We start from the raw sequence: 21706 nt of genomic DNA on the forward strand, positions 1-21706 counted from the left end.
ATAATTACTTTTGTAAAAACATACTGATACACATGATCATTAATTCTTATATGATCTTCAGGAATTGCTTCTTGCCCAAATTATGAATAGATATTAATTATAACAACGCCTTGTATTATAATTACAGTGTGCTTTTCATTCCAAGGGATCCTTAGGCCTTTTACAGTGTATGTATAATTCATTTTTGCTCACCTCAGGGCTGAACACAACACAATAACGAGAAGCGACCATATTAGTTATTAATAAAGGCGATCAGACCTCTTTTCTTATTCCTCACCACTTCTCTAGCTTCTTAACCTCTGTTGCAATCACTGCCTGGTGGCAGCAGTGGGGATGCAAAGAGGAATTGCAATGGGGATTAAGGGAAAAGAACCAGCTCTTGTCATCAAAGCCAGTCACAATGTCTCTGACTGTGACCACAGCAGCATTAACTAAATAAAAGTTAAAAGCATGAGTATTTTAGAAGATAATTACGCAATTGCAAAGGTAATACATTACGTTAGTATGATTTCTATACTAAAATCATACTTCAAAGAATATTTGGATGATGCTCTTAATGTAACCATCTACATCTTTGCTATAATCCCCCCTCCCCAAAATTCAGGGTAGCTGTTTCAAAGGAATGTTACATTAATGTAACTCTGGTTGCACTGAACCTGATAGAAACAGAGGCAGGAAACGCAGAGTTAATTTCTGTAAGTTTGTTCATACTATTTTGCTGTAGTGACATAGTGACAATATTTATGGCAACATACAGTCACTTAGCATGTCAAAAAGACAACAAGGAGGTTAAGACTCCAGATTTCAAAAATTAAGATCCAACTTGATGTCCCAGATCATGCAGAATGGCAATTATTATCTTATACTGTTATTTTCTCCCCCATTGAAAACCATTTAATCTTGAACAGTTAATTCTTGTGTCTGGATAAAAGCATTATCTGGGAACAGAAAGCAGAGCATGCATTGAAAGAAAGCACTCTTGCCTTTGAGGTGTGAACATCTGTCTCTAAACATTTCCAACTTCAATACTCACTATTATGCTTGAAGATTCTAATAGTAGCACCTGAAAGCCTCGCACCAAGAACAAGGGAAGTGTGGTTCAACTCATCACTTAAAATGAGGCAGCCCTGTGAAGAAGGAGTACAATCAGCATTTGCATGAACTGGGAGGCTGTTGACAAGTGTGTGTGTTTCAGCATACATTTATGTCTACAATATAGCACTGCACCAATTAAACTGTAAGTATCAGACGTGAATTGGAATTTTTGCCACTTTTATGAGCGAGCAAAGACCCACTGCAAAGGCAGACAGAAAAAAATAAAAGGTTGTATTTTCAGGAATTCCCAGGAGGTGCAAAGGGGCCAAATATTTCCTGTAACTAGAATGTGGTGAATAACCCTAACAGAGATCAACTGCTTTATACGAAAATCAAGTGATGTTTGTTCTTCTATTATCTGTCTAAAGTCTGTGTTGTGTGTCCAGAAAAATACAGCCAACCACCCCAAGTAGCATAACACTAAGGTAAGGAGGAGTGATACTGAGGCTGGACTGACATCAACACTTTGAGCTGCAGAAATAAGATCAGGTTGGGTTGCTGCTGCATAAATTCCACGTCCATTAAGACACAAGTGGAGCCTAGGCACCAGGCAGAATCTCTCCCTCTGGTAAATGAATATACAGTTCACCTGTAGCATATTTCTCATTAATTAACTCATATTCCAAAAAAGAAAACAAGTTTTCATCTAAGAAATGCAGGAGAAGTACGTTTGTGTGTTTTATCAACAAGAGTCAGCATTTATAGCTGAAATTCAAGCTGGAACCCTAATTTAGTTCTCCTTTCTATTGTATATCTTTTATGGTTTTGTTTCATTACCCAGTCAAAGGACAATACATTAGGCAAATACTTATTTTGGAAACACAGATTATGCCTTGGATGAGAGATACGTACACAGATCTGCCTAAATACTACTACACAGCATCAGCAGTAAGAGCTAGGTATGTACATCTTGACAAGAAAATAATAGCTGCTAGGCTAATTATAGGGGAAATTTAAGAATAAATCTCCCAAACATATGGCAATTACATAATACTTGCAACATATAACACTTCATAATGATATATAATATTAACAGATACTATAGTTATATTCTACATAACACATATAGCAATATCTTTATGCCACTTGTATCTAAATATCCCTGTACAATTATTCCTGCTCAATTTCTGTGCAAGTAGGTAAAAAAACAAAAAAAACAAAACAAAACAAAACACAAACAAACCAGTCCCAAATTGTTCATCCTATAACACCTGAGACATGGGAGGCAACGTGCTCACTTTTTAGGAAGAGGTGACTTGGTTAAGAGAACCTGGATAATCTTAAACTGGATCCCTAACCAGATGCTAGATGTGTGTGATAGGAACACCCAGAGCTAGAAAATATGACAAAGGAGCATATTACACGCCACAAGGTCGTCAGCATTATGACCCAGTGGTTCCCAATATCATGCTTTTTTTCCCCTCAGTCAAGCTTTTCTATTTAACGCTTGCCCAGAATACTGCTTTTAATACAATTAATAAACAACAGTTCCATGTGTTCCTTCAGGAAGTACTCACCTTCCCAACAAGGGCTGGAATATTCATTGAATTTGTTGCAAATCCCATGCCAAACACCATAGCATCATCTACACCAAGGAACTTGGCCACAAGTTTCTCTAGTTCTACATGCTTGTCTAAGGTACCTGCAGAAATATACAAAGAATCTTAAATCTCATTAGACTGAAAGATTTTAATTCTAAGGACATAAAATATACAAAAGATCAGTTGAGAAGACTGTTATTAACCTATTTTATTATTATTTTTTTATTTCTAATTAAGTTTTTCCATTTGTATCTGGTGCATGTGGAATACAACAAGAAAAAGGATGCGAACAAGCTATTACTAATGCTAAAAATATTGTTGCTGTTAAGATAGCAAAGCAGTTGCCTTGGGAAAAAAAAAAAAAAAAAAACAAAAACAAACAAAAAAACCACAAAACACTTCAATTTCTCATAAACTACATCAAAAGTTGTTGCTATCTTGAAAAGTCATTTTCTTCTCCCTACTCTTCCCTCAGTGAGGAAAAAGCCCTCCTCCTTTTTACAGGAAGCATAGGACAAACAACTTGAACATGTTTGAGTTCTTTTTGGATGAGAAAGCACAAAGTTACTACAATTAAATTCTTCCATTTTTTCTTGTGTGCCTGTATGTATACAAAATTTTTAATTATTTTGTTATATGGATAGACAAATGAAAGTTTTTTTCCATCTTTTTGTACTTTGGAAGGTAGAAGCCATGCCACTCTTCATAAGTGATAGCCGTTCTTCTTTCTTCCCTCTCATCAGTCAAACAAATGCCAAGGCAGCAACTGGAGAACCTTCCTTATTGCGTTTTACTTATCTAATATTAGTGCCTGGAGGCTCCAAATCAAAAATGTTCTCCAACTGTCCAACAAAAGCAGTATCTTTCCCCACCAACTCACAAAGGAGGACAACAAAATACAAAGGGGAACAAACAGGGGAGCAGTGTTGAAGATATTAAGATAACAACTAACTTTGAACAGTAATGAATCATCTCAGCTTGCCAACTCTCTAGTCTTTGGCTGGCTGTGCATTGCAGGTAGCAAGGCAAGAGGAATTCTTACAGGGTGATACACGGGAAAGAAAAGAGTAGCCTGTGGATTCTGACAGCATTTCTCCTATGAATAAACAGGGAACAGAAGAAAATATTGAAGAAGCGAACATCTCACTTCACTTGAGATGCACAAATCAATGCCACAATAATATAGGTAGAATGAATTACAATTAGTGAGAATAAGAAATCTGTGTTTACTGTGATGGCCAAAGGGCAGAAGAATGAAGGAAAGCAGAAGCTTGACTGAGTGCCTTGACAAGAATGTCAAATCACGAAGATGATCTTACCTTTATCATGGAGGGAAGCTCAGTAAAAACAACAAAAACAAAATGGCAGCAGCAATGCTAACTCAGCCGTTGCAGCAAAGTAGTGGTTTTGTTAATTTTTCCTCATTAAATATCTAGAACCTCCAGTAAACGTGAGCTGACTGTGCATGAAGGTCCTCAAGGATGGCTACTTTTTGTATTCGTAGATTCCAGGATGTGCATGGGTATATGCCAGCCCTGTAAACAGCCAGTGCTTAGTAGCTGAGCTCCACAAAACACAAAAATAGTTTCAGAATTGAGCTGTCTGCTGGACAGGTCACAACCATGTGTGCGGGAGGCTCTATGCCTTGACTTGTAAGCCCAGTAGGTCTCAGCGTATATTTCTAGTTAGCTTTGTGTTTGATTTTTTCCCTCCAACTGCACTAGTGCTCCTTACAGATGCAATTTTGTCACTGAATGGCTACGGACAGATGAAGATTTGAAAGGAAAGTTCTGGAGCCAAGCACGCTGTGGTGACAGACTATATCAGAAGTAGGTTTGTGAAAGCATGAGAAACAAGCAGTGCATGCTTTGCAAGGCAGTCATTTTAAAGCATGAGAAAATTGTCCCTGACTCTACCGGGGTAGATCTGAAACTACTGGGGTGGAGTTAAATTGCTTTTTGGGGTTGCAACATGTTTTCTGTTTTTACAAATAAGGAGTGCCTGACTCACTACAAATTATTCTGGTCAAGCATCTATTAGATGAACCAGAAAGGAACAGCACACTTTTGACCCAGTTTTAATGATTGCATGATGGGGAAGAATCAGACTTCTGAAAGTGACCTATTCCTACTTATTGTCTACTAACCTTAACACATTGAACATAGATGGTATCGTATATCACTATTGTCTACAAATCCTGGACTACAAATTGGAATCAATAGAGGTTGGTTTAGCAACCCCAAAACCTGAATGACAAGGATTTGCAACATCAGCCCTAGGTTTGAATTACTTTAATCAGAATGGCAATACTGTATGTGGGTAAGGTGAGGTGTTAGAGCAGCAATATGATAAATACCCATACTGACAGGGGCAGGTTAGTGATAGCCATATACATTGTGAAGAACAGATCTGAAAAAGCATACCAGAGTGCATTTTCCCAGTTTTAGAGGAAAAGGGGTATTTATTTAATGAGTTATGCAATTATTTAATCATATCAGAAGATTTCTCCATCACAGGTCAATCTTTGGGCACCATGTAAACTGCAACAATTATATCACAACCATTTCCACTGGGGGGAAAATGAGAGAATAGATATGCTTTATTGGAACAGGACTTGTCCACTAGCATTCCCAGTTGGTCACAGCAACAACCCCAAAAATCACAAGCAGCATTACCAGATTGATGTGAATCTGATTTGGAGGAACTTCCTAGAGGCACAAGCTGCTATGTCTCAAGCTACATAAGAAAGACAGTAATTACAGTGGTCTTTGTTAAACACAACCTTATCAGTACCAACTCAGGTATCAGAAAAATGTCTTCAGTTGTGTTGGATTTGACCAGCATTATGACCTAGTGAATGCAAAATCATATACTAGATATATCGTTATTAATACACAGGTACACTGTGTAAATGGATACCTTCTGTACTTGTCCTATACATAAATACAGACATCCGAATTTTTTCCCCATACTCTGCCTCCTCTGATTTTTTATTTTTACATTGACTACAGCTTGGTTTGACCTGAGAAATGGGATATAACTAAATGTACATCATCCTACTGAGAAAGATTTAAGGTGAAAAAGAAGAAGAGAAAGCTACCTGCACCTTTAAGAGACAAATTAGTTTCTTTTGAAAGCTATTCCTCCCTCATGAACAACTGTATGCAATAGAGGACAGCAGGTGTTTTGTTTCAAGATTATATAAATATTATGGAAAGTAAAATCAAAGATCTTATCAAAAGCGGGGACTTTCACAATATTAGCTGCCTCCGCAGATTCCCACCCTTCTCAAAGTAAATCCCCTCATTTTCAAATGCTGGTGACCTAGTTCCCTCCCTTAACTCGCCATTTTGGGGACAGGGAACACGAACCATGCTCTGCTGGGACAGGCTTTCATAGTCTTACCGATGCTCTTGGACTGAAGGTCACTGTCAGTCTACTGGATACAAAAAGCTTGAAAATTCACTTCCCCCAGTCTACATATTTTACTATTGAGCTTTGACACTTCCTTCAGCTTGAATATGGTGGGTAATACCACTGTTCAGTCTGCCCAATATAGTCTTTCAGGTTCTTACACACCAATGACATGTACTGGTTAAACTGCGAACATTGGCAGCAGTATCTTTTAATACAATTTTTCATTTTGATTTCTGAAACCCAAGGAATAAAAGAAAATGTTTGCTTCAAGATAAACAAAAGCTAGATGAGTAAACTGATAAAGACAGAAGTTTTTATCACTGAAAGAAAAAGAACAGATTCCCATAAAAGTCAATTCCACATATGAACAGCAACTGGGAATCCTGATATGACTCATTAATGCGAATAAGAATCATTACTCTATGAAATCGATGGTTTGTCAGAGGTACCTTTAGCTGCATGGGGAACAAAACAAGACACCTAAACATCCCTGCTACACTGGAAACTTCAGGTCACAAACTCATTCTGGTAAGGTATTTGTCAGAGATTAAAATAAATAAATAAATAAATTACTGAAACACATACACATTTTTACAAAGGAAGATCAAATAAGTTCCTACTGGAAGATGAAGAAAGAAGATGCAGTAAGTGTATTATTTTTTCACATAACTCTACAAGACTGGATGATCCAGATGGTATCACTGTCACACAGAGTCCACTAGAGGAGCAAAGCCTAAATTTGTTGGATGATACACAGTGATGAGAGGCAGAGGAGCACATAGCAGTGTTATGCAAATGCCTCATTTATGACTGTGTGTGTATGAAAAGAGCCCCTAAAGAAGTGGGGTTTGAGGAAGCATTTGAAATAAAGGAAAGTGTTCGCATATTCTTAATTCTGCTCTCACCTCACTGGGCTTCCATACCAAAAAGATACCACATGTGTCACAGATCCAATAATTTACCTGTGTTACTTACTGATTCTCAGAAAAGCAGAGATTGATTTTAACAAAACTTCCAGTTTAGTTTGGATCTTTTCATTTTTTTGGATTTTGTCTACCTTTATAAATACACAGCTGAAGTCCAACCTGTCTAGTGTCAGAGAACGGACAGCAGCATCTGAAGTGTATAAATATCTGTACATACATAGATAACACTATATATTGGAGATCTTTTAGGTTTAAAACAGACCACACAACCCTTATTTACTCCTGATGCCTTCAGTTCTACCTGCTGGAAGTCAGACTGTTTGGAGCTTAATCATACTTTACAAAGCATTCTTGTGCAGTGAAATACCAGGAGCAAACCTGGCCCTTTGATTTTAAGTTGAATCAGTTATTTATGGGAGAATAGGCAAAAAAAGGAAAATGATGGTAGCAGGAGATGACAAAGAAGGAAAATTCCTCATTAACTCTTTCCTAATCTATACTCTGTCCTACCAGAAAGCTGAGATTATGAAATATACATACACACTAATTCTCATTTAATATCACTGCATTTTTTCCTTAAGTTTCTACCTGGAAACTCTGAACTATAAGAACTTTAGTTCCTTATCATTTCCTCCTAACTAAAAAATGAACCATTTATTTCTCTGTGTGTTCAGTACCGAGTTTAAAATGTGCCCTTGCTTTTATTAAAGCTATGAAGTGGTATAAAAGAAAATACAACTATTTATACCTTCTTGAATTTGCTACTAGAAATTCCTATTAGGCCTTAAAACCTAACGGAAGGATGTGAAGGGGATGAAGCTACTTTTGTAATTTAAATGTTGGCACAGGCTTTCTGTTCTGCTTTTTAGAAATCGGATAATCAAATATCAAAAAATGTCAAACAAACAAAAAGCCATACAACCAAGTGCAAGGTAGGCATTTAAAGGTAAGCTCCTAACCATGTCCTCCAGAATGAATCATCCTGCAAATGTTCCGTGCAGGCTCCGTCTTGTCTTTTGGTCCAAGACTTAATCACAGGAGAAGGATTTCAAAAAGGCAGTAATCCTGCTTGGCTGCTTAAATAGCACTAATGATACATTTGCTCCTGTTACTCATGTATATCATCTCCATAAGGAATCATGGTGAGTTCGATAAATAGAGCACTGGAGCTACTGGCTGCTCACATGACAGCCCCATCACAGCCCTGGCAATAAGCCTGGGAGTGGTTAAGGCACAATAATCTGCTTTATTAAAAAAAAAAGTTTTAAATTACCGATTTTATTCTCATCTGCAATCAGCAAGCAAGAAAGAGCTTTAAATAATCATTTTGCAGACATTTGCATAATTTCCCCTTAATTTGAAGTTACATTCCATTGAAAAGTCTGACCATAAACATAAGAATGACAGGATGTGCTCAGACAAAAGGCTTGTGAGACTGTCTCCAGCAGTGGCCAACTCCCACTCTAGCCATTAAAATGCATTGATTTGCAAGGAAGGTAAAGACTTTACATTCAAGCTGTCATTCTTTTCACCATATAGAGGGAATACATGCTATTTCTAACTTATTTGGATACCTATTTGTTATTGTTTTTAGTATGTTAAAAATAACACTTCTGAGAAGATTAAAACAAATGAAATAGCTTTTTGTTAGTTTGCATGAAATTACTTTCCATGAAATTAAATGTTCTAAGTACCCCAATTACTTGAGTAGGTGGTTTTTAGTTACCTAAATCCTTCAGAATTCAAAAATTATTGCCTCAGATCCAATTTTTATTCCTGTAACAGTGGAAAACAGAACTTCCTACTTTTCCTGTCCAAACTGGTTCCCTAGTCAAATGAAAAATGAACTTTTTCTGCACCTGTAAGAGACTGCTGCTGACAAAAAGCTATTTTAATTTAAATTAGGCCCATGGTCAGTTTTGTCTGGTGTGGTGGGTGCAGGTCTCTCTTGTATCCTTCCTTGACACCTCAGACGGTTAATGGAGCATCTTTTCCTCTGGCTTCAGTGAGTTTAACCTTGCCATTCCCAGATGCCCTCAGAACACTCTTACCATTGTAGACAAATCCTTTTATCTTTCCTCCCAGCCTGTCCCTCTGACCAAGAAGGTCCTCATTCTACATCTCCACCTCCTCTGAACATTCCTAAAGAATTCCACTTAAATTTTCACCCTCAAAATCCTTCAGGGATTACTTCCATCACATATGCCATGCAGAACAGAAAAGTCAGATAAGTGCAGATAGCCACTTTCACACATTCACTCAAGCTACTGCTCTGAGAAGACATGCTCTGGGTACATGTGCCCCACTTTCTTGCTGGTCTCTCAAGTCTCCTCCCTTAATCTCTTTTTAACCTTTGTGTCCTCAGAAAGGCTGAAGACAGACGGGTTACTAACCTCATGAACACAGCTTCCTTGGTTCCTTACACTCTTCCCTTATCATGATGTCTAACTTTATAGAAATCTGAATATGTGCACATTCCCGATTCAAGTCATATTTGTATCATGATTTGCTAGCCCACAGGTGCAGTGTTAATGATTGTACAACAATAGTCATAGGCACATCAGCAATAATACTTAACTAATTACATAAAATAGTGCTAAGCAACTAGTATTAGATGCACTGTGCCACATGAAAGGTCCCCTTAGCCCATTACTTTTCATCTGACAGTCACCTTGTATCAATGTCTGGGGAAGAATGAAAGCAGGAAAAGCATATACATACACACATATACACGTAAAAATAGCATCCCAGCTTCTAACTAATCTCATCAAAAGGATATCCTTAATCAGATAAGAGTTCTGGTATTTTTTGTGACTATCAATGATCTCTGCTCTGTACATAGCCTGTGTCTGCTGGAATTCAATGAAGTGTTAAGTTTTGGCATCTAAAACCTTATTCGCAATGAGTTCCTCAGGTCTGCAAGACCCCTGGTTGAAGAGCTGCCTCCTGTATTTAGATGGAAATCTCCTACCAACTTCATACAAAGTGCTGTAAGTCTTGTAGTGGAAGAGAATCAACAGCCAAATCTGTCCACTCTTCCATGTCATGCATCATTTTGTAGACTTCTGTAATTCCCCCCTGGGCTCTTTTCCAAGCCTAATGCCTGGCATTTCTGACAGCTGAAGACAATTAGCTCAGTAGTTCTTTACCCAGAAGCTGTTTGAGACCTTTGATGATACTTTTTGCCCTTTTCTGACACGTTCCAGTTCTGCTGAATGTTTCTGACCAAAATTTTGCAAAGTACTTAAGATGACAGCAAACTATGCTTTTATATAGTAAACTATAATAAACTATGCTTTTATATAGTAAACTATAATAAACTATGCTTTTATATAGTAGCATATGGAGATTCTATGGTTAACTTTCTGTTCACTTCCTAATTATATCTAGTATTCCTCATAAGGGGGTGTCGAGAGGCAGGAGACCTTTTCTCCATTAACACTAGTGACAGGACCCGCGGGAACGGGGTTAAGCTGAGGCAGGGGAAATTTAGGCTGGACGTCAGGAGGGGGTTCTTCACAGAGAGGGTGGTTGCACACTGGAACAGGCTCCCCAGGGAAGTGGTCACTGCACCGAGCCTGTCTGAATTTAAGAAGAGATTGGACTGTGCACTTAGGCACACGGTCTGAACTTTTGGGTAGACCTGTGCGGTGTCAAGAGTTGGACTTGATGATCCTTAAGGGTCCCTTCCAACTCAGGATATTCTATGATTCTATGATTTGGTTTGCTTTCTGACCATCAAACAAGCAGCTAATGCTTTCACAGAACTACTACTTATAAGCCTAAGATCTTTTGTTCCTAAGGGATGATAGTTTGCTTGGGCTAAAAAAAAAAAAAAAAAAAAAAAAAAAGAAAAATATTTTTCTTTCAGATTGCAAGTCCCACAAAAGCCTCAGGAATGTGTCTTAAATGACACTGTTATGCTAAGAAAGTGATTTACTATTATTATAATTAAAAAAGAACACAGGATTAAAAATGGTGAAAAAAGCCTAGAATCTTCTTATGGAGAGCAAATCTAGAAGGTCAGATGCTATTTTTATCAGGTTCCTATGCTTTTGTACTTAATCAGGAATGTCTGTTCAATTGACGTATGGACTATTATTTTAGAGAAAACATGAGCAGGGCTTCACAGTTCTCACTGAAGTTAATTTCTGAACTATGTTTAGACACAGTCTGAAGTTACTTTTCTGAGACGGTAACTGTTTCACATTCACTACATTTCCTTAATAAAATAGTGTTTTGTAAATATAAATATGATATGTTAAAACTTTTATATTAACTTATTCTGAGAGCAAATGGCCTGCAACAACGTTCTGATGTGACAACATTCCACAATCTGCACAGTTAGGAAAGGGGGAGTTTAGACCACAGAGGACAGTTTTACCATCATGTATTCTTTCAAACATCACTCGTAATCACTGTGTTTCTTTTCTTTTCCTTTTATTTATTTATTTATTTATTTTTTATTTTCCCCTCTCTCTGAAATCTTCTCAAAGCAGTGGAATGATCCTTCTTATAAAAAGAAATCTACCACTGCTCTGAAAGAAATCTTGGTAAAGCCCTGAGCATGCCAGACCCTTAAATGCACGTAAGCAGAACAGCACATTTAGAGCCAATTAGTTTGAAATTACTAATACGTTTAAGTGCTTCCTTGAATTAGGATAGTCAATTTACAATCTACAGGCTCCTACAGCTCACTGTATTCATACTTCACACCACTTCAGTTATTTTTGTGTGGCCAAGTTAAAGTTTTGAAATGTTATCTGCCCAATAACAAAATCATTCTGTTCTATTTTACTAAGATGAAGATGCCACTTACTTAAAGAAGAAACCTTCCAGAGAGCAGACCTTTCCCTTTCTTCTGAAAAAGTATATTATATAATACAAGCAAACAAAGAAATTTAAACATAACTTTTCAAATCTGCTTGAATGTGAAGGAGAAGCGCACATGTGGGGAACAGAAAAAGAAAAGAGGGTATCCACACTGGTAACAAGCAGCTATTTTCCTTAAGTTGTTTTATAAATTTAAGGTAGATAGGTTCTAGATAGGAAGTAACCATTGTGCAGAACTGCTCCACACAGCAGCTTTTGTATCTCCACTGACCACAGAAGCACAGGACCTCTACTAGCTGCCTGGGAGAAAATGCTATGACTGCTCCTCTATGTGACTTAAGCCAGGTCTTAACACTATGCTTCTCTATTTTAATAAATCCTCCCAGCTCATCTGCTCCCTGAAATTCACTTCAGGATTATTGAACAGGAATTCAGATAAAGAGAAAGTCCTAGAAATCTGCACACTGTGGCTGTTGAAACAGACTAGATGGAGATGACCAGTAACATCTAAAAGACACAGAGATGTGGTGCACAGGTACATGGTTTAGCAGTGGACTTGAAGCGTTAGGTGGATGGTTGGGCTTGATGATCTTAAAGGTCTTTTTCAACAGAAATGATTCTATGACTTAATATTTGAAGACTTTTTTTTTTTTTTTTTTTTTAAATAAACTAAAAGCCATTGCAAGTCTTCCAAATTAAAGAATTCCAAAGGCAAAAGATAAAGACTGACAAACACCAGACATATTCTTTGAAGTACTGAAAACAACCCAACGCATTCTCAGACAAAATAGAATTCAAGGCAAAAAGACAGAGAAATGTTCCTTGAATACCTTAGATGACTAGTAGTGGTGACAACTTTCAAGCATGCATGCAATTCAGGTTAAACAATATATTGCAGTCACCACATGGGTCACCTACAAAAAGAAAGTAGGGTCAACCTGTAAACCCTCTCAGTGTGTCGTCAATGACAATTTTATTACTGAAAATCAAACCATGATGACAAGATAAGTAATGACAAGGTTTATTTTTATTTTATTATTATCTTCTTCTCCCTGGAAATGAGACTTAAAATGAAAGAAATGAAAGAAATGAAAAATGAAAGAAATTAAATAATAAAGTTTTTGTTTTTCATGAGATTTTGGGAGGAAAAAAATTTGCTACGAGAGATACAAAACGAAAAAAAAAATCAGGTTGTTGGATAAAAAAAGTCTATAAAGGACTTCTCCATGCTGTGAAGCCTACTTTTCCCTTTTGACAGCTCCCAAGAAAGTTAAAGCTTAGAGGAACACCTCCTCCTCAGTTTGGATGGAAATTGCTTTCTCTGAAATGCAGGCTGATTGCACTATTAGAAATGCATAATTATATCCACATTTAATAATGGTTTGGTAAAAGGATTTGTATAAAAATATAGGATTGAAGATAACACCACATGCAGCCCAGAAAGTGAAAACACATTTATTTCTTAAAGGACATATCAACTCAAAAAAGTGAGACGAAACCTTCCTGAATTTCTTCCTTACATGCACACTGGAAATTTTTACTTTTCTAAAAAAATAGTAATATTTTTTGAGTAATATTTAAGAGTAATATTTTCTCCTTTGAAAAAAGTCCTTACATTATAATTAATAAAATATCATTGTTAATAGTCAAACAAGTACTTGTTGATATGATTAAAATTCTCTAAGTTTCCAGTTCCTTCAAGATACCTGTATGAAAAATCATATAGTTACAGAAACATTGGTGGCCATCTAGCTGTTTACTCACCCATTTCTTGTCTGGTACTGCAGATTCCTGTTCCATACTTTTGTAACTCTTTGGTTACAGTTTTCAAAGCATTAGGTTCTGTTTCTGCAAAGCCGAGGTAGTTATAAGAACCCATATTGATTACGTTCTTGATAGTTCTTCCTGTAAACCTATAAATCAAAAAAATTTTTAAAGAATGCTGCAACCCTCCCACGCACACTAAATGAAAACAGAAGAAAAAAATCCCAAATTTTGTTCCACTGTTGGATTCATATTTGGAATTGACAATCCTTATATAATTAACATCCTACAAGTTTTTCCAGCCTTTCCTTTTTTTTGCCAGGTGAAATGGCAATTTCATGGACCAAAACCCAACCAACCAAACCAAAAAAATTATTGTTAGTGTAGCCAACCTGCACATTATCTATATGGTAAATTTTCATATCATTTAACTCAATAACAGTTGTGATATACTGAAACCTTCAAGCTGTAAACTGCTTAAAACTCACTGCCAGAGACTCACTATGCAAGTTAGAAGGAGTACTTATGCAATGCAAGAAATTATTATTTAAACCCTAACCAAGGGATACAACAAACTTAGTTGCAATATTCTGACTAAAGATCTATTATAAATGAAGCATAAGCTGTTCTACGTGTGCTGACATTGCCAAACAAATCTCACTTCTGATAGAGTTCAGTGTCTTCCACATTGCATTGCCAAACAATATTCAGAAGAAAGAGGACAAATTGTCAGAACTGTACTGATTTCGGAAAAAAAGTGCTAACGGATATATCTGGGGATTAGGTATAATGGGCTAGACGCACCTTTCTGTGCTTTGCAGATGTATCAGGATTAATTCTTAAGAAACTGACACCTGCAGAATGTAAGCTGACTCACCTAAATGTCCAGTTGTAATCATCTGTAACGCGTTCCATAAGGTCAAACTGCGGCCCTGGGACACTGCAAATTGGACGATTCCAGTTATCACGTATTCTCATATAGAGGTTTCTGGTGTAAAAGTTCTCAAAATCTTGATAAAGTGGCACAAAATCCTGGTTTGAAAACATGCACAGGGTTATGTTGCTAGGAAAATCTCTGCTAGGGAACCCAAGTCATTCCCATTACAAAGGAAAAATTGATTCATTAGTAAACAGAGGGTTACAACAACCACATATTCCTATGTCACAATTCCAATCGACAAATATGTTTAATTACTTTGAACTACATTTTTTTTTTTCTTAAACTTCACATGGTCCACAAGTTGGCCTAACTCTCCACTCCAATATTTAGAACGTTCGAAATGAATTCATGATATTTCCACTATTTCCACTTGGAGAATCTAAACGTTTCAAATTGAACATTTTGCTACGTGCAGAGCAGATTGAAAACAGAGAAATAACTCACCGTATTTCATTAAATATTGGCCATGCTAGATTAAAGTTAGTCCAAATGATCTGGGCATTATTGGTCTAGACTGGACATCCAAACAGTTAAGACAATGAGTTTGGCTGATGATTAGTTTCTATCTATGGATTTTAATTTGAAAATTAAACTAAAAGAAAGGTACAGAATCAAAATAAAGTTTTATATGAAACAGAAATATAGCCATGTTAGATATTGGATTCAATGGACTGATAAAATAACATGGCATGTAATTACATATGTAGAAGACTGGAGAATTAACTGACCATGTAGATACATTGTGGATGGTGTCAAGATTTAACTAGCATATCTGAAATCAAAATAGTGCATGAATGGCCAAAATAAGTGAATTGAAAAAAGTTATTCCAAGAGAATGCTCATATAAAGATTACACCATTGTATTTCATTTTGTAGTGCAAGCATCTTTGAGAAGCCAAATCAGAAAACATTATTTTGGGAATTTTATTTGTAAGAGGAACAGTAATACTATTTACAGTTTTACTCCATTATGCCAGGTGCTATAGTAAGTCACAGTTCAAACTGCGCAGAGGAGGTGGAGCAGCAAAAAATCTAAATGAAGTTACAATGCAATTGAACTTGCTGAGGTGCTTTGTGACTAGCAGTTTGACAAACATAAGTAAGCAATCACAAAGATGTTACTTCTGCCTATTGCTAGAAAGGATAAGGTAGCATATGGAAAGACAGGGGTTGAAGAGATATAGCTAGATGATATAGTTAACAATAAAGGGTTTATGAGTTTTCTTTTTCTTTGAATTGACCTAAGACATTGAGATTCTATTCTGCTGACAGTGGAAAACTCAGCTGTGGATACATACATACTTTTTTATACGTACTTTTTGTTGTTCTCTCTCTTCAGCAATGTTACGTTTTTCTAGTCCCCAGGCTCTCATAAAATCCCGCAGGTAGCCAAATATTGTGCCCACTCCAAAACCCACGAAAGTAAGAACTGCAACATACATTGGTGCCTGTTCAAAGTGCTCAATAAATGTTTTTTTGTAGAGAGTTCCATTTGATACACCATTCTTCTGAAAATATAGAACAGAAACTTGGGATTAATAACTCTTCAAATGATCAAAGTTTATACCAAAACCTTAAACCTTGAAGTAAATCTTTTCCTCTAATATACAACAAAGCAGGAGAGGCATTTAGACCTCTCACCATATCAGATAATGCAATTTATACTTGGAGGAGGGGGCTTCTAACACTGCTGGTGCTACTGATCACTGCAAATATATTCAATTTTCTCTCCTCTCCACCAATGTCTTCAATTGCAGGCGTCTTCAACACCACTCCCTTGTCTATTTTGAAACACTGGAAACTTATGAAAGACTGGCAACATATTACTGTTTAATTGGACAATTATTTCAAAGGTGATTAAATGCAAACCACAATACTCTGTTCTTGCAAGACCAAACTATAAAAAGGGAAGGGCGGCATTGAAAACTCACCTACACTGGGCCTGACGCTGCTTCTGAAACGCTTGTGTAACCCGCTACAGCAGCTAACCCATAAACAGGAAATCCTGCCTAAAATAGGGCACCTTTGCCATGCTGTTCTTCAGATCTGAGGAAGTACCCAAAACAGCAATAATCCCAGCCTTCCATTTCTGTTCCAATTTCAAAAATGCCTTTAATTATACTTCCAATTACCTCTTCCATACTTCTAAAGGTATTACAAAACAGAAAAAAAAAAAAGAAACAAAAGGCAATACACATGGACAAATGCACACCCTTTGTTTGCTGGAATTCGTCATGCTATTGTGACCGACTCCTAGAAACTTACAATCATGCGTGGACAAAATTAATTTGTCTTTAAAATATTCTAAAACTTTGGGAGTTCACAAGTGAAAGAAGCTCAAGTTTTCAACTGCAATCTTTTCAGACCAACCTATATTCAGAATGTTTATCAGATTGTTCTTTAAAATAGAAGTAACCCCTCATTTCCACAAAATAGGACAGCATTTCCGGTTACTTTCTAGTAACGTTCAACTTGCCAATTCAAAAAATAATTAAAAAATGTAATCCTTCTGTTAAAAAAGGACCATTTTTGAGCTTATTCTAAAGCAAAGCCTACAACCATATGAAAAAATTGCATTAATCCATTACTGCCTGTGGGATGGATGAGCCAAAATAAAAGATTATTTATGCAACACAACAAGCTGAAATACAATAATTACATTAAGAACAACCACAAATTCACTGCACTTGCTAGACCTAGCATACTGCATTAAGTTGCCTTTATCTTCAGATGATTTTGATTTCAATTGTAGCTTACTGTCCAATCTTGGATTTACAGTGCTTTCCCAAAAGAAAAAAAAAATGCAGGATACAGGATAGAATGTAAAGATTTTGTAGAAACCCAAAAAAGGAAGAAATTCCAGGGTGATGGTGAACAGAAATTCATCTAGCCTTTGGGAAGACTTACTACCTTGTGAAGGAGAAGGAATAGAGAGCTGGTTCTCCCCATGTGAGTGTAGACCTTTGAAGCAATTCTGCATAGGCACCTCTACCTAAAGCTAATTATTCTTAGGCCAACCCATTTACCATGAAAAACATTCTATGAGAGTGAGTTAAATACCTGGTCCAGTCATATTTCAGGTAAGCCACAAGAGCTGTGTGTAAGCTACAACACAATGCTCTATTCCATCAAGGACTAAGCTAAGCCCCATTACCATATGTTTGCCACAGGCTAAGAGCATACTTATGGTCATCTATGGCAATTCCATTGACGTTGTAGTTTGGCAAGCTGTGCCGATGTGATAATGAACCTTAGTCCAGAGGAGAGAATTAGCATGATGTTTAGCAATTTTATTAATAAACACTTTACAGTTATATGTTTTATTTGTAAAGGAGCAGAGAAGCTTTGGCTTATATCAGAGTCCTGCATTGCAAAGCTCTCTTCTGCAACAAAATGCTCTGCATTCAGCTGCTCCTGGTTTATACAGTCGGTATGGTATATATATTTAAAGATGCAACCACCATCCCCTTCTATTCTTAATACAAACAGCTAGTGGTAAATGGCACATCAACAGGAGTAAAGCACTGAACACAACGTTAAATGGTGACCCAAATTTTCTAACACGTGACAGTCTATGAACAATGAAAACCAACAGTCTTCAGATAGCGCAAGGTCAGTACAAGGCTGGGAAAACAAATTCAGAAAAACAGTGACATCTCATCTAAAAACTAAAGTGGGGAAAACAGGGCATTTCACCCATCCTTGGAGTCCCAGGGGGAAAAAAAAAAAAAAAAGTAAAAACACTGGAATAACCTAAATAAGTAGATTTGCTGCTTCTGGAGAGTAGATTATTGGGATGCTTTTGAGCAGCACTTCAAATCCAAGCACTGGGGTAAAGGTAGGACTGACTGATCATGATCAACAATTCCAGTCAACCTAAATGATAAGTGGATGAATACTGAATTGACATTTTGCATTATGTTACTGTTAGATTTCTATGTGTAATCATAAAGAAAGAGGTGGAATCAGAGACAGTGAATTTTAAGCACCTAGACTGCAAAGGCTGATGTAGTTGGGTTGTTACTGGCACCGGAGTCTAATACAACATATCTCTTACAAACAGCTGCAGTGACTCAGAGATCACTAGTTACACACTGGGTGCTTTGCTGAATTGTACACTTACAACTATCCATAAGAACATCTGTAGGGAATAGGAGATTTCTAGCCCCCTGCCTGTACCAATCCTAGCAGATAAAACAAAGGTTCTAGAAGCAAAAATAGAGAATGATGCTTTCTTGAGTATATTCTCCTAACTTCCAACAATTTGTGGCTTGGATGTTTCATGAACCCAAGACTCTGTCATCACATTTAATTAATTGCATCATCAGGGGATAACTATGAATTTGTTCATCACTTTTGAACCTGCAACTGATGTGGATACAAACTGTGAATTTCAATAATTGATTTCATCTGTAAAAAAAATATATTTATTTATTATACAACTGATAAATTTCACTTGATAATTTACTTTCTGACCACTGCCCTCTATTCAATTTTTCTGCTTGAGAAATTATGCTACTTGTCGTTCTCTTTACTCAAATGACTTCTGCTTCTCCACTTGTCCTTTTCAAACTGAAGAACCTTAATCTATTTAAGACTAGATTAGTCTCTTTCTTCTTGCATAGGAAAAAATGAATAATCTATATTATAATGTTCAACTTTCTCTTCAGTCTGCCTAGTTCAATAATACCTTTTTGTAATGCAGGATAAGGGAATTAAGATTACATACAATACTGGAGGGCACAGTGTCAATTTACACACCGGGAAATGATGCTTTGGCTTGTTTTCTGTTGATTTTGTCAAGATCTCTGACATTCTGTCTGCCTTTTTGCAACAGTTCACAGTTCCAGAAATATCCCTAGTGATTACAGTATATCCTTCCTTAGCTGCAATAAACACCTCTTTTAGAGCACACTGCTATTTTTGCATGTTAGGATCATTTTCCTCTTCCAATTCATGTATTGCTTTTTAATTAGTGACACGTAATTTTTTCTACCATTTTATCAAATGTTACTATGAGAACATTGTGTTGTTATCCAGAATTAATCTTCCACTACTCTGAAAAATTCTGTGCTGTCAACACCTATTGTCACCTATTTCTCCTCACCCCTTTTTTTCCCAGACTGTTAGTAAAAATTGTGAAAGCACAGCTCCAGTCCCAGGAGGAGTTCATTCCCTGCACCTACTTGGTCACATTTTTAAAATTTGTATCTTATTTATAACACTCCATTTCTGTGGTGAAAATGCCATCTTAAGCAGCAGCCCAGAGTTATTCAGCAACTTTATTTTTGGATTCCTTTACAAATTTTGAGTAAACATGCTTTGTGATATGCTAATCCACATTTTCTTGGCTTGTTTAAAAAATTCTGCCAGTATTCCAAATCACAATAGTCACTCACTAGTCTGCTACAGAGAAAGGGTACTTTCTAGGCACAAATGCAATGAATCCACCAATGCAAGTTATAAAGACACTCAAGGCAGACAAGCTATAGAAGAAATTCAAAGTGAACAGATATTTTACCGCTCTGATAGACAAATCTAGGATTTCATCAGCTTCACAGAAACCAACAGCACAATCAGGACTATAATATGCAACTTTCTTGCGCTGAGTCTGTTTAGTTTACTAGAACATGCTGCCTTTTGCTCTCTTACAACCGAAGGTCGTACTGGCAGCTCCAGCTCATAACTCTGTGTGCAGCACACAGTTATACAGAATCCATGTCGACAGATTTGGCAGCAGCTTTAAACCACAGTTGCAAAGTGGTTTCCAGTAAGATACTCACAGCAAGAGAATTCCTGGGAAAGATTTTAATGCCATTGAAGTCAACAGGAGCGATGCCAATACAGTCAATAAAACCAGCTTTAAATGCAATACACCTTATATCCCCATATTCTGCAGTTAGCAAAATGATTTTGAAACAATTTCTATCTTTTCTATCATGAGGAATATCCTCTTAACCCCCTCAGGTTTAAAATGGAGAAATTAACACTAACAACAAATCTAACAGTGCTATTAGAATCATGTAAACTAATCTGAAAGTCTAAGCAGACTTCTGGCAACACTTTTCAAAGGAGGAGTTACAAAACATGAGATTTCCATTAGCAAAGAAAAATAAAATATATCTGTGCAATAGTGTGAATAGTACTTAAATATTTGTTTATACTACCCAGAAAGTGAGGAAAGACATTTTCATTTCATTTAGGTCATGCAGCCTCTGAGAGAGTGCTAGTCAACATGAGCCAGAATCATGTCGAAGTGGAGAGCTAGGGCTGAACAACATGGGCATAGTGTGACACTACTGAATCTGTGTGCTGACTGTGACTAATTTGCTGGCAAAGAGGTAACCACTTACACCAGCATGAGTTAGGAGTAAACCCACATGACTGGAGCTATGAGGACCCAAGAGCTCATGTTTTCACACAAGTCTGTTCTGTAGAGGCAATATACATGTACACTGTAAAGAAATCCAGAAACCGATCTGCTTTTTGAAAGCCCTCTCAAAAAAAAAAAAAAAAAAAAAAAAAAGTGTGCCCTACTATGGTCACTTCCAATACAGCAGTAGTAAGTACAAATAGCTATATCTTTGAAGCAAAACTACTAGGAGAATAAAGAAAAAGTCTGTCTTTTAATATAAATTCTCCACAACAAACAAAAAGTGATCCAGAAACAGGTGAAACTTTATTTTACTCTCACTCAGTTTAAGAAGAAAGTTTAATCTGTGTCTGGATCAGATGTTATCACATTGTTGCATAAAACCTATAAAAAAAAAAAAAAAGCAACACAAGCTGAGTGATCCACATAAAACTTCTGTGACAGATATGAATATGAAAGGGGTAGATGTTGAAATCTGTGAAACAAATGAAAGACACCTTTGCTCAGTACCTGCCAGATTTCAAGTACCCACTGAAATCCTGAGCAAATTGTGACAGTGCATTGCTACAGCCAAGAACTGATGGGAGCACAGACTGGTAATCACGGATGCACCATCTGGTTGCTTGCAGATGGTTTGGTTCTAAACAGACATTTCCTTTCTAACATTGGGGGTGGAGGAAAAATCTGGGGAAAGACCCTAAATGCAGGTGATTTTAGATGTCCTAGGATGTGTGAGACAGCTACATGGTGATGGCAGGCAGTACACAGGACCTTTAGAGGCTTGTACCCTCCTGGAGCAGAAGCTGAAGATGGGATA

The 21706-nt window shown here is 36.9% G+C and overlaps 1 protein-coding gene across 1 annotated transcript in view; it reads right to left on the reverse strand.

Moving 5' to 3' along the window:
- SPTLC3 (serine palmitoyltransferase long chain base subunit 3) overlaps positions 1–21706 on the reverse strand; it is an 85449-nt gene that overhangs the window by 37933 nt on the left and 25810 nt on the right. The window contains exons 2-6 of the mRNA XM_032185306.1: positions 15833–16024; positions 14454–14608; positions 13577–13725; positions 2613–2737; positions 1034–1127 (exon numbers count right to left, since the gene is read on the reverse strand). Of these exons, the coding sequence (XP_032041197.1) occupies positions 1034–1127; positions 2613–2737; positions 13577–13725; positions 14454–14608; positions 15833–16024 (715 nt within the window). The remainder of the gene's footprint in view (positions 1–1033; positions 1128–2612; positions 2738–13576; positions 13726–14453; positions 14609–15832; positions 16025–21706) is intronic.

This window comes from Aythya fuligula, chromosome 3, assembly GCF_009819795.1.
Source record: "Aythya fuligula isolate bAytFul2 chromosome 3, bAytFul2.pri, whole genome shotgun sequence".
NCBI classification, from domain to species: Eukaryota; Metazoa; Chordata; class Aves; order Anseriformes; family Anatidae; genus Aythya; species Aythya fuligula.